The following is a 13310-nucleotide window of genomic DNA, read 5'->3' on the forward strand; positions in this document are numbered from 1 at the left end:
AATACCTGGAAGATGCAGTGTTGGAATTGCCAGTTTGCTCAATCTGTTTTTCGGGTAATGATATATTTTATTAAAATGAAGATGGCAAATTCTTCTGTTGGCAAATATATGTTTGTCATCCTCTCCATCAATACCAGCATTTTTCACCCATGTGCGAAACTTTTCTAACTCTTTCAATGGATTCGGAAAGCTATGAAGAATGGCACCTGCAAAATGAGATTTAAGTTAATGTCAAATTGTAATCTTTCTCAGTTATAGTTTGTTGTAACACCTGAAGCTTGGCGCAAATGGGCTATTGACCAAAGCCACCGGTGGCCATCAACATATTAAAATACAAGTTATTTTTAAATTGAATTTTCTTTTATTATGTCTCCGTAACAATTTGTGCACTCCATTAGTTTAGAGTATTATATTATTGAGTGGCATTGTAAACTAATAGTGGGTTAGGTAAGATTACAAATTGTAGTCTAACTGCGCCAGATTATAATCTGGCATGAGTTCACAATTTATTTTTTGATGGCATAAACATAAGGTGTTTTTTTTAATTTTATCATCACGGATTGCAATAAATTTATACTCTCACAAGTTTGAAGGTTGTTTGTTGTTAAGACTTTAGTTGTACTTTATTTAGATACCTATTCATTCTACATCATCAGATTAAGATGAGATTGAATAGTAGGTAGGTACAAGTTTTATTAAAGTAATAAATTTTTATGGCACTTGGCAGCTAAAGCATAAGGTTGGTTATTTGTAGGTAACCATTTATTACTGTTACAAGTATTTATTTACTAACCATTTTGAAGTGATGATTTGCATGAAGAAACACAGCAGATCTTCTGAGGCATGGTTGTGGTCACACAAGCACATAAACAAAAGTAAAAGTTCACTTTCTCAGAGTCACTATCTCAACACGACACGTAGGTATAACAGAGTCACTATCTCAGTCACTTTCTCAACACACACAAGACCTGAAGTTAGAACGGAGGAGCATTAGCTCGACTCAACGTTTTACTATCAAGGATCGCGAATACAAAGAGAAAGAAATCCAATAAGAAAACGGAGCGCGCAACAGCAACGATCAAGTTTTCAAATTAGAATGTCAGATTTGACGTTCAAGTGGTTAACCGACATATTATGGAAGCGTTCACACGATTCAAGACTTTTTAAAACCAATTTTAATTTTTCTTGATTATAAAGTTTTAAGAGACTATAAAATATTTTATAGAGTTCTATTTCAATTAAATAACTTTTAATAATAAAACATTGTATAACAAATTAATATTTTTATAAACGTAAACGCATTTTAAGGTCAAAAAAGTACGGGGTCAGGCGGATAGATGGCGCTTGCGAGCCTCGATTTGATACGTACTAAGAAAGACGAACTAGCATGGGTGGATGGTTCTATTTGGCAAACGTTTTTAAATTATCCCTCTGAGTGACAAGTCTCTCTTTTTTTTTTTTTTTTCCCTAAATTGTCGCCCGCAACAACAACATCCCTTTTTTGTCTCCCATAATTTTATTGTTTGTTCTGTTTATATTTTATTTTCATGTATTGTGTTGTCTTATTTGTGATGTCTGTTTGTTTTAGGTATTTAAATTTGCTTAAATTGCAGCTTCAAAATTATTTATTTTTATAACCACACTGTGTAAAAGCTGCGCACGTGACATTGGCGGAATAGTGTGCCCTCAGTGGCGAAAAAACGCAAGTTCATCGCCATAAACCAAAGAAGAAGAAGAAGACATTTCGCCTGATACTTCAATTTTAGGTTATTTTTCGTCTTTGCGCAAATTAAATAAATGTTTCGAGATAGTTTCATTAAAAAATGTCATCAGCTTTAGTCCGCCAAGCTTTGGAACTCGTCGACCCAGAAGGTATTGGCTTGTTTCTATTTAGATAATTGTGATGTTAGTTTCTTGGAATGGCATTTTCGTTTATGACCGTGTTGTTATTTCAGAGAGTGTCGGTAAACGAAGCAAGCGTCGCTCGGGGCAGTCGCGCCGCGCCGGGGCACCGGGTCAAGGTGTGTTCTTATGTCATTTTAGTGATCTATATCACCACCGACTGCGGTATTTGAGAAGTCGTTTGAGGTTAGATTCAATCAAATACTTGCCTTTGGAGTAGTTTAGTAGGTATGAACCTCATTGTTTAACAATGCCCTGTGATAATATTGATCTATCTACTAACATACCAGTACAATAATAGCACCGCAGACAAAAAATATTGTTGTTTCATAATCCATTGAAAAATAATACCCATAATACTGTATAGTGTGTTTGTTTACGGGAGGTTTTAATAGTGACTAGCTTATTTATTAACCATACTAATTGTAGTATTATTTTGACTCAACTGACTTAATTAGGCACATTTTTAATATTAATTTATTGTAATAATTGAGGGTGTTTTTTACACAAAAAATTTCATTTTGTAATTGTTTTAGTTGCAGATCGTCCAAACCCCTACAAGCGTAACAAGAAGCCACAACCAAAAGACACCAAACCTAGTACTGATAAAGCCGAAGAGAACATCAAGAAACTGCTGGCCTTATCTACTCCAGCCGTTGACAGTAAAACTGCTAAAAAGGTATGTAATTCAGCTTCAAATGAGTATTGAAATTTTTATCGTTTCGTTTTATGGTGCCTCATACTGCAGTAAAATAAACTATAAAAATTTTGATAAGATGAAATTTAAACAATAATAATAATATGCCTGAAGTTTACATAGGGTACATTTGTTTTTGAGATTACAAATATGTCTTGAGGTGAATCAATGTAATAATCTTTGGAAATACACATTATTAACTACCCATTTCCGTTTTTGCTCTCGCTCTAATCAAATGGTGATTCTTTGCGATAGAACGAGACGACATGACAGGCAATGGATAGTTAACACTGTGGCCGATGGTACATGTGTTGAAGTACTGATGTAGTTTAAGTGATTGTTGTAAAACATTAACTGATAACATAAAACATGACTATGTGGCTGTACTTGTATTATTTGTATACAGACGGATACAAATGTGTGTTGCTGTAACATTGACTTTATAGCACTATGATGATAAGTGTGTTTATCATTATTACATTCTTATGTTCAGAATAGATTCTTGACATATTTGAAAACAGTTGTGTAAAAAGTTTAAGAGAGAAACGTTACTTCTTTTATTTTGTTTAATTGTAAAGTTAGAAACAGTTTGGTTGCTACCACATATTCAGCAGTTGTTTGTTTAAATAGTGAGTTAATTTCGGAATATCCATTCATGATTTTTATCTACTATCTGGTTACCATAGTTTCCAGCTTAGCCTAGAACTAGATGATAGATTGCAAAATTAAATGTATGAATAGTTTATTAAGTTTGTTCCGGCGTTTCTTCTCAGCACTTGCCATATGTTTGTCTCGAAGCGCTGGTAGGGCCCAAAAGATAAGGAGACATGTAAAGTGCCTCATAAGGGCTACCTTTTCTTTTTTTATTATTTTCTATTGACGTTCATAAGTGCCACTTGTGGTCTAAACTGAATAAAATATTTTTGATTTGATTTTGAGTACATAGGCCCTTTCCAGGGCACTTATACACGTCCCAAATATAGCTTGCCCTACCACCACTTCGAGACAACATATGGGCTGGTGCTGAGAAGAAGTGGCGGAAGAAACAGTAATTTATAGCTTACATAACACGTAATAAGCCGGTTATCACACTGCGCCGCGCTCCGCCGCGGTACGCGGGACGACAGATTTAATCATTGTATGCAAGTACCTCAGTTTGTATAGAAAACACGCGCGGCACTTCACACTGACAACGCGTCTGCGCGCGGGATTTTTTATATGAAATCACGCGCTCCGCGCGGCGGAGCGCGGCGCAGTGTGACAGCCGCCTAAGTGTGGGCTATTTGTTTCAGATCGTGGAGCGCGCGATCAAAGGCAAGCCGCTTGCCGAACAGCTCAAAGGAAAGACAGACGACGGCAAATCCATACTCTTCCCTGAAGAATCCTACAAGGATTTCGAAGAGGAGTTGTTCTGCAGTTAAATTTGGGCTCTCCGCTACGGGTTTAGGGTCGAGTTTCGTATGAGTCTATGGACGTGTCGGACGCGGCGGCGGGCAAGGTGATCCTGCTAGGCACGACGAGTGTGTTCGCTCTGCTCGTGTTCTGGGTCAACACTTATCCGTTCATCGACGACGGTAAGGGTTCCTTCGATTTATTTGCTATAGGATAAGTGACTTTAAAATTGAAACATTAAGGTTTTGATTTACGATTTCCCATATTAAAAATCTATTATATTAAAATTACACTAAAGGATGTTAAACAGTAGAGTAATATTTGAAATTTAAAATTTTAAATCACTATAAGCAACAGTGTGGAAACAAAGATGAAAATATTTGGTTTTCATTTACATCCTAGACTGCATCCCACTTAACATCAGGTGCGATTGTGGTCAAATACCTGCCTTGTTATGCATAAAAAAAAAAAAAAACATTCACTAAGGCAGAGTGAGATGACTACCTAACTTTGTCTTTGACCCTAACTTACCTTTACCTTTTTTTTTTTTTTTTTTTTTTTTATAATTGATTAATTTATTGAATGCTTAATTTATGGTTTTTATTATTATTTTTTTACTCTTTTTTCTGTTTTTGATATATAGCGCTGCAAAAAGGCACCCACTGAAAATCAGTGTCTTGGCAGTCACACTGTCAAGATATTACTGAGTGGGTGACCTTTTTTGGCAACTTAGTAATATTTTTTTTTATGTAATGTCTTTATTGCCTGAATCTGTGGTTGTCAAAATAAAATTATTTTCTTTCTTTCTTTTCTTCTTTCTAACTTTAACGATAACCGATGTTTTTTGTATGAAATTTGACAGATTTTTGACGTTTGTCAAAGTTAAAGTAAGATGGTGCAACCCAGCCTCAGACCAACGATATTGAGTCCAGTGTATGATTTGAGTTCATGGATTCTAATAGCAACTGACGTATAATTTCACAAATATCGTTTCAGATCTCAGCATCTACAGCCTGATCCCAAACCCACAGTGGTGCCTCCTGTTCTGCGCACTTTGGGGGCTTCTCTTCGTCGGGGGACTCATGTCGTTCACGCTCTACCACATACACCCCTACCTTTAAACCTTGCCTTTAAAACCGCCCCTAAAACTCCCGCGTACTATACATTCGTACTAAATATCTTTGGTGAGACTAAATTGAAATCATCAAATAATACCTACCTAAACGTCCTTTATAAAACTGCTATAACTTTAAATCTATGCCAAAGTAAGTTAAAATCTCCAACGGAATCTAAATCTCAGTCTACAACCAGAAAATATACAATCATGGCCCAAAAAATAGACAAAAAGGACGAATGGATCATAATTGGAGTGTCAGGCGTGACGTGTGGCGGGAAGACAACCCTAGCTAATAAATTGAAAGGGATTCTAACACCCGTTCATATATTCCACCAAGACAAATATTTTTACCCGGATGACAGTCCGAAGCACGTCAAATGTGAAGGGCTGGCACACCCCCATAACAATTATGACATTCTGTCATCTCTGGACATGGACAAGATGTATGCAGATGTGCTGAAGACAATTAGCGGGGAAGATATGTCCCACCAGTCCAGCCAGGAGAGAAAGGCGGGACAGATTGAAGCCAAGAACAAAAAGTTCTTAATTATCGAAGGGTTCACTGTGTTGAATTTCAAACCTTTGTTGGAACTTTGCGATCTGAGGTGAGTGTTTTGTATTTACTTAAAACTGACTAGTTCTTATGTAAATTAATTTTTTATTTCTTTTTTGAGGCATATGTAAATCAAGCAAAATCACATTCTAAACCTTTTCATATAGTATACTAGCTGACCCGGCGAACTTTGTTCCGCCTTAATGGCAATAAATAAGCAGACTTTTTTTTAATTTCGAACGGGATAAAAAGTATCCTATGTCCTTCTCCTGGCTCTAAACTACCTCCCTGATAATTTTCAGCTAAATCGGTTCAGCCGTTCTTGAGTTATAAGTGGAGTAACTAACACGACTTTCTTTTATATATATAGATAACAACAACGTTTAGGATGATTTTAAGCGTCAATTCATAAATTTAAACTGGCAAATAAAATCGGTGATTCCAAGGTGGGGATGGAAGTGTAGCGTAGAACAACATCTCCAGTTTAACCGATGACCCCAAGAAGGCAACTGGCAGAAGCTGGATAAAAATTGCTGGAGATCGTGATTTCTTGAGTGTCTGGGGGGTTACTCCTAAAACGATAAACAAACTTTCGGTTGTTACTTTCCCTCTCACTCAAAGCGAGATGCCAGTATGAGTGACGGTGACAGATAGACACGAAATTACATAAACAACGTTTCGGAGTAACACTGCTGATAACGATGTATATGTCGCAGGCAAATTGTATGATTCCGCATTTTACAAACGGCGTCGTCAGTTCACAAACGCTCGCTGTTCTATGAAATGCCGAAGGCAAAATGTAAATTGCCTTGGCACTTTATAATATGCCGCAAAATTTGATAGCCAATACAATCGCCGTTTACAAAATGCCGCGGCAAATTGAAGTATTTAGTTCCTTTTCTTACCACGCGAGGCGCTGCTTATCAAAACAAGAAAAATGGCGTCGAGTAGTGGTGTTGTGATACAGAAAACAGTGCAAATTTTACGTATTCAAAGGACTTTTCACGAAAAAAGTATTGTTTTAAAGACATTTATTATGGTGAATTTAGGAAATTTTAGATAGGAGCAGTTAAAAAGCCGTAAACAAATGAAAAAGTTTTTGAGGTTATCCAGCACGTAAAACACGCTAAGGTGACAAGGGAATCTGGTGCTCGGAGGACTGCTGCGAAATATTATTGGAATAAAAATATGGTGTTATGGCTTCTAGGCTTCTTCTAGGTATATTTAAAATGTAAGACTTAACTAAAGAACTCATTAATCGTAACTTATTTTATGTCATAGTTTTATGTATGCACCTACCTATCCGTTTGTTTTTAATCGAAAGTACTATAATATCCATAAAAGTATTTCCAAATTAGTAACAAGATACAAATAAAATACAGGTACAGTTCATAAAAGTTGTATTATTGTTACTTAGGTACGTCATCAGTTTAGTTTAGTGTTGTTTTTGTTACGAAAATATTTTAATTACTTTAGGAGTAGCACGTATTTTTCAAATTCAAATTCAAAATTTATTTATTTGGTAATAATAGCACACATCACTATAACCACCAAGGTTATAATGTGATAATTAACTAATTATCCGACCTATTCGACAGGTTATACAAATAAGAATACTTAGTAAGTACCTACTTATAAATATTAAAACACTGTAAGTACATCTAATCAAATTTTTGCACTAATTTTAAGTTGTCCTATTTGATTCATACATACCTGATTTCTGAAATAAAGTCTGATTTGTCCAACATGTGTTTTATGATGGTCACCCTATTGCAACAATCATAGTCGAAATTTTATCAATTGAACGAGTCGCCAATTTGCCTTCGGCATTTCATATAACAGCGAGCGTTTGCAAACTGACGACGCCGTTTGTAAAATGCGGAATCATACAATTTGCCTGCGACATATAGACGACAACATATTATTATCAAGCTGGACATTCTAGAATCTTAGCAGTTGTAATAGCGACTATTTCAAAGTCAAAGTCAAAATTTCTTTATTTGTTTGGACTAATAAATAGTTCTTACAAATCGTCATTTTGCTCTTAAGGAGCCTCTACATGTCTCATAATCTTTTTACCCTACCAGCGCTTCGAGACCAACATTTGGCAAGTGCTGAGAAGAAGCGCCGCAACAAACTCAGTCACCACTGTCTGCCGGTTAATATAAATAAATAGAAATAGTAGTAGTAGGTACATTCGATTCAGGAGCAGTTCACTGAATTTACCATGCATTCTTGTATGGTGTATCTTATAAGAATGGGTATACAAGATTGCGTGGTATATTAAACAAGGTAGTGACGTGCTAATATCTAGACTTACATATTAAGATACTAGTAGAAATGACTCGCATACATAAATTTGAATAACTTGGATTGACCAGTCCCCGAAAGCAGCGCCTGTTCACAGACATGACGAGTGAACCAGCCATCGCTTCACTCGACCATATTAGAGGGAATGTAACGCAATAGCATGAACACTGTAGTATCTGGATGCGAGCGGCGCAGGACCGGTCTTTGTGAAAATCCTTGGAGGAGGTCTTTGTCCCGCAGTGGACGTCTTTCTGGGGCGGAACGAACGAACTGTAGTATCTTAAGTCGTTGTAATAGGGACTATTTTGCAATAAGCATGAACACTAGTGTCTTAAGCCGTGGTATTAGGGTCTATTTTGTATTTGGGCAGGTACTACTTCGTGCTGGAATACGGCGAGTGCGCGGCGCGGCGCTGCTGGCGTCTGTACGAGCCGCCCGACGTGGCCGGCTACTTCGACGGCTGCGTGTGGCCCGAGCATCTGAAGTACCGCGCCGAGGTACTTAGCTAACTATAGTCTGGTCTTTTTTTTTAAGAGCGTGCGCAAAAATAGTACTTTTTCAACTCGTTACAATCATTAACCAGTAATATTACAAATATGTTATAGGCATAAATAGTCAGGCAATTTCATCGTCTAAATAGTTAATTGAGAAAATATTGCGATTAGTTTAGTATTTAAGAATTCTATCAAGATAAGTCCACACAGGTTTTGTAAATTTCCACTTTAGCGTCAGTTTACAAGCTGAAATTTTTATAAAAATACTGTTAAAACGATTTAACAAACATTTATATCCTATAGCATAGATCCTTGGGCAAATAGTTATCTGAGAAAATTTTTAGATTTAAGCATTTTACAATAAGAAATCACAAATTAAAAAAACGTGAAATACCCAAAAATCAAAGTGATTTTTACACCATTATTCTTCTTTAATTCAACATAAAAATAGCTTAATATAATAAAATAACATCTTCTTTAAAATATTTACTTTGAAAAGATATATAATTCATTGTTATTGTTTTGCTATAAACATTTGGAAACTATTAAAAAACGCCGCGCGCGAATCATTTCCAATGATGCCCCTTGAAACGCCGCGCTTCGCGTAAACGCTCTTAAGGGACGCGCGCTGGTAGCTTGAAGAGCTTTTCCAGCTTCACCGGGCAGAGTGGCGAGTACAGAAGGTACTCTAGCCGTTTGGCCGAGTGTGGGCTTCGCAGACCGACGTTCGCGATCGGGCCGTATCGAGCGCATAAGGCGCCCGATCAGTGGCGAACCCAACTAGAGGGTTGCCCACCGCGGTGTTGGACCAAAGTCCAGCCAACGGCGGGCTCACTCTAGTGGGCCCGATCGAGGGGGTATAGTCTGGTCGCCGAGCACGTAGAATTTTGTCCAATGACCCCAAGCCACCCATCCTTATCGCTCGCGCGTAATTATATTGCTGTCGCGACTGTGCGACGGGCGCCCGCAGTGAGTGTGCGAGCGCGACAGCAACATAATTACGCGCGAGCGATAAGGATGGGTAACTTGGGGTCATTGGACAAAATTCTACGTGCTCGGAGACCGGGCTTTAGATATATTGTTTCAAACTTTCATGGTCACTAACATAATTATTATTACTGACGGGATTGCTACCATGTACCTTAATTTTGAGTTTCCGATATTTTGGCACTGTTCCAGCTAACTAGCTTCCAACTTCCAGAGTAACTGGATTCCATTTACCAGAGTAACTAACCACCTAGCTTCCGTTTTCCAAACTAACTTCCATCTTTCCAAGTAATGCTTCAACCACACCAACGATCACGGCGTGATCATAGGCCAATGACAGGTCGCGCGGACTGTAATGGGTCGCGCGACCTGTCATTGGCCTATGATCGCGCCAGCGATGTCGATCTGCACGCGTTGGTGTGGTTGAAGCTTTACTTACTTATTGCATTTCAAACTAACCAAAAGAAAGCGACTATACTTTGAATAAATCTGGTTAAAAGTTCATTGACCCCGCACTTTGACAGCTTGTGATGTCAATCGTACGGTATTCGGCCATCACTTGGTCGCCATTTTGTTCTTTCTCCGTTCTGTTTTTTTTTTTTTCACTTTTTTGTTTGTTCGATTGCGGAATTATTATTAATTTATTAACGCTATTTACTAACAGAACGGGAAACCTTGAATACCGCAGTTATACTTATTTTACATGAAAAATATGCGGTAAAGTGATCGTTCATTTTCGTCTCGAATTTTTTTTCCAAAATATATCTTCCAAGCTTGACAAGAAAAGAAGCCTTTGAACAAATATTTTTGATACCAATAAAGTCATCCGCCTCAACAAGAAACATTTGAACATAATAATCAAAAATTGACATACCAACGAGGTAGGTCCGTTTGTAATATTCAAAATTAAAATTTATCAGTAATTTCTCCATACAAATACCCACTCAATAACTTAAAATGAAACAAAAAAATATTTTTAACATTATTTTTCCTTTTTTTAACCAGTTTTTTTTCCTTTTTGTATTTCCAGATAGAGAAAGACAAGCGAGTGGTCTTACTAGACGGCACGAGACCCGATGCTCTCGATATGGTGGTAGCTGACCTCAAAGCACTAGGTGCCGTGGATGTCGCGTAGTCAATTATAAAGTTTAGGTGTAGCTTGTGCCCGCGGCTTCACTCGCTAAACGCGGATTTAAGGTGAAAAGTCTTGTGCTGTTAGTTGATTTTAATATGATCCAATTTGGCGAAATTGCGAAACAAAATGGCGGACGGAGCTTCATTTGAAGGTGGGTACTAAATATCAATCACAGTTTCGTTTTTATAAAGCCAATTATTAATTGTAGGCAATTTCAAATTCAAAACAAGTTTCTATGTGTCTACTCACAATCAATAAAATCAATTATATATTTTTTAATTAAAAGAACCCACCTTAAAAAGTTTGTCTAAAAGTAAGGAAAATTATTTCTAAATCCATTAATAAGATACTGCCTTTGTCGGCCTTAGAATAAATGTGATTTGCAAGCAATATTACCTATAAATTATAATAAGCACTTTTTATATTGTTTTAAAATCAAACGTTTATAAAAAATAACATTCTTTTGATAAAAAATACTACTAATAATTACTTTTGGTAAAAAATCACATCACACACGAAAGAAAAGCAATCTTGTTACTATTTTTATAAGCACATTTAGTATAGTTAGCAAATTGTATGAGTTGTATCGTGCTACGAGAGGTGATTAGAGTGAACGAACAATATTTTTTAATTATCTTGGTTGTGTATGTATTAGGTATAATGTTTTTGACGTTATATTTGGTATTATTGATCCTGCAACGGAGATAACAGCTATTTACTTAAAGTAGAAGAAGTGTAAACTGTTTGTACTAAACTATAAATAAATGTTATTATTATTGTTTGTATTATTATTATAAAGAGCTGTGGTTTCTGAATAAAGAAAAATAAAATAAATAAATAATTGTTCGCAAATAATGCCTTATTCTAGATTACACGTCATTTTCCGTACTAATGGCCAGATAATTTATTTATATAATTTTTAAAGCTGTTGCATTTAAAGCCACAATCCCTAAAGCAATAAATTGTGTTCATTTACAATCTTACACAGATATGTATTTGCATTGTTAGAAATTAAATTCTACTCTGTTTCAAAATACAAAACTTTTATAATGTAGCAACACTGCGTTTGGGGTTGCCATAAGTAATATTTTGTATCTAAATAGTAGTTATTTAGCATTTGTGCTGTGTGTTGTTGAATTTATAGGTGTTTAAAAGTGTATATTTTTGCTATTAGACGATTGTATGCCGTAGCGTCACCCCACAAATGTGCTTCTATAAACTTTGTTATGTTAAATTACTTCTCAGTATGAATAAATTATATCACTATTATATTTCTTGTTTTTTAATATTTGAAACCTTCTCATCACAACGTTATTCTACTAATTTTGAAATCTGCGAATCAGTAACGATTTAGACAGTCCAGTTTAAAACATTTTTTTTTGTTCCGTTAGCTTAAGGCATCGGAAAGCGACGATAGCTTTATGGTGTCCGTGTTGGATGTCGCAACAGTGGAGCGGTTTCACACTATGTCCGGTCCGGATCCGTTAAAATATAGATCTAGAAAACTATAGAAATCGGTGAAAGGTACACCAACAGCAAAACACAAGAAAATCGCAGTTTAAATATTATGTTCTCCAATTACAGGTACCTGAACACGTTATAAGTTAGTAATAGCTCCGAATCCGGAACAAACTTGACCTTTATTGGTTGGGCTTTTATGGCGGTCAAGCTGTAGATCCTGGTTACACAGGAGTTGCAGCGGTGGGAACGAGAGGTGGGAATAGTCGTAATAGAATAGCCCCGAATCGTGTTGTATCGTATCGTATTTTCACGGATTCACATAGGACGTAGTGCAAAACCACTCTTAGTATGACGTCTTCTTCAAAACGTCTAAGGCTAAGCGTGCCCTGCCGGGCTGGGATGTGCTCCATGATACTTTATCGACGTCAAAATGTATGGGCAAAATCGGTAAAATGGTGTGATAATCGCTTATGCAGGCCTAGGGCCTGCTGGTGACTGTCACCGTGACAGTATACTATCTCACTTACACCTTCACAAAGAAAAATAGAGATACCTACTGTCACGGTGACAAAAGTCATCCGTGCATGCCTAGGCTTATTTGAAAGAGCCCAAAGATTTGACAAATAAAGGTGTACTCACACTCCGCCACCGTCGCAGAACTTGCGGCTCTCGCGCGCGTCGGCGCCGCGGTGCTCGGCGCGCAGCTCCGCGGACGGGACCGCTGCGGAGTCGCGCTGCTCCGCGTCCGCCTCGAACAGGGACCGCTTGCTGCGCTCCTCTAGCCTGAGAACATAGATATCAGCGTTAAAGGATGTCTCACACTTGATTCACTTTGAGCTGACCGCAGACCACAGCCAGTGTGATAAATCCTTTAAAGATTTTGCCCCTGCGTACAAGGCACCCACTGAAAACCAGTGTCTTGGCACTTGGCAGTAAAATGTCAACTGTCAAGATGATACTGAGTGGGTGACCTCTTTGGCAACATTTTTTTTTTTCGCCTCATTGTTTTTGTACTTTTTAGTTGTCAAATAAATAATTTTTCTTTCTTTCTATATTATTAACGAAGTTTCACTCTCACTCACTGGAATGATGATGGAGTCGACATATTTATTTTACTTTAAATAAAAAAATGATCGCTTCCACTTTCGGCCATATCGTCACTTACCATACAGGCCAAGAGCTTCCTCGTTGTGTATAAAAAAAATCAGAGGTTCGGCGTTTTAATCGTCCATATTAGGCATCCTTGAATGTCTATAAAAAAA

At 37.1% G+C, this 13310-nt stretch overlaps 3 protein-coding genes and 1 long non-coding RNA gene across 6 annotated transcripts in view; 1 reads left to right on the top strand and 3 right to left on the bottom strand.

The window, feature by feature from the left end:
- Positions 1-1014, bottom strand: part of LOC135083295 (uncharacterized) — a 6877-nt gene extending 5863 nt beyond the window's left edge. For both annotated transcript variants that reach the window (XM_063978034.1, XM_063978035.1), the window contains exons 1-2: positions 794-1014; positions 6-206 (exon numbers count right to left, since the gene is read on the bottom strand). In XM_063978034.1, the coding sequence (XP_063834104.1) occupies positions 6-206; positions 794-845 (253 nt within the window). In that variant the 5' untranslated portion in view covers positions 846-1014. The remainder of the gene's footprint in view (positions 1-5; positions 207-793) is intronic.
- Positions 1-1833, bottom strand: part of LOC135083156 (uncharacterized) — a 25645-nt gene extending 23812 nt beyond the window's left edge. The window contains exon 1 of the mRNA XM_063977891.1: positions 1749-1833. The gene's annotated coding sequence lies outside the window, so the exon portion shown is untranslated. The remainder of the gene's footprint in view (positions 1-1748) is intronic.
- Positions 1-13310, bottom strand: part of LOC135083440 (uncharacterized) — a 262840-nt gene that overhangs the window by 93576 nt on the left and 155954 nt on the right. The gene's annotated exons all lie outside the window — the stretch shown is intronic.
- On the top strand, positions 1779-11359 carry LOC135083252 (nicotinamide riboside kinase 1). Of its 2 annotated transcripts, XR_010259553.1 has the most exons (5): positions 1779-1872; positions 1956-2021; positions 2439-2581; positions 3892-4173; positions 4988-5310. XR_010259553.1 is itself a non-coding variant. In XM_063977988.1 (4 exons), exons 2-4 carry the CDS (start codon positions 5316-5318, stop codon positions 10585-10587), a joined length of 630 nt encoding a protein of 209 aa, XP_063834058.1. In that variant the 5' UTR covers positions 4016-4173; positions 4988-5315; the 3' UTR covers positions 10588-11359. The 2 variants fall into 2 exon arrangements, 1 of the variants encoding a protein (XP_063834058.1); XM_063977988.1 differs by lacking the exons at positions 1779-1872; positions 1956-2021; positions 2439-2581 and adding exons at positions 8342-8468; positions 10483-11359 and having other exon boundaries at positions 4016-4173; positions 4988-5713.

The sequence above is a fragment of the Ostrinia nubilalis genome, chromosome 23 (genome assembly GCF_963855985.1).
Source record: "Ostrinia nubilalis chromosome 23, ilOstNubi1.1, whole genome shotgun sequence".
NCBI classification, from domain to species: Eukaryota; Metazoa; Arthropoda; class Insecta; order Lepidoptera; family Crambidae; genus Ostrinia; species Ostrinia nubilalis.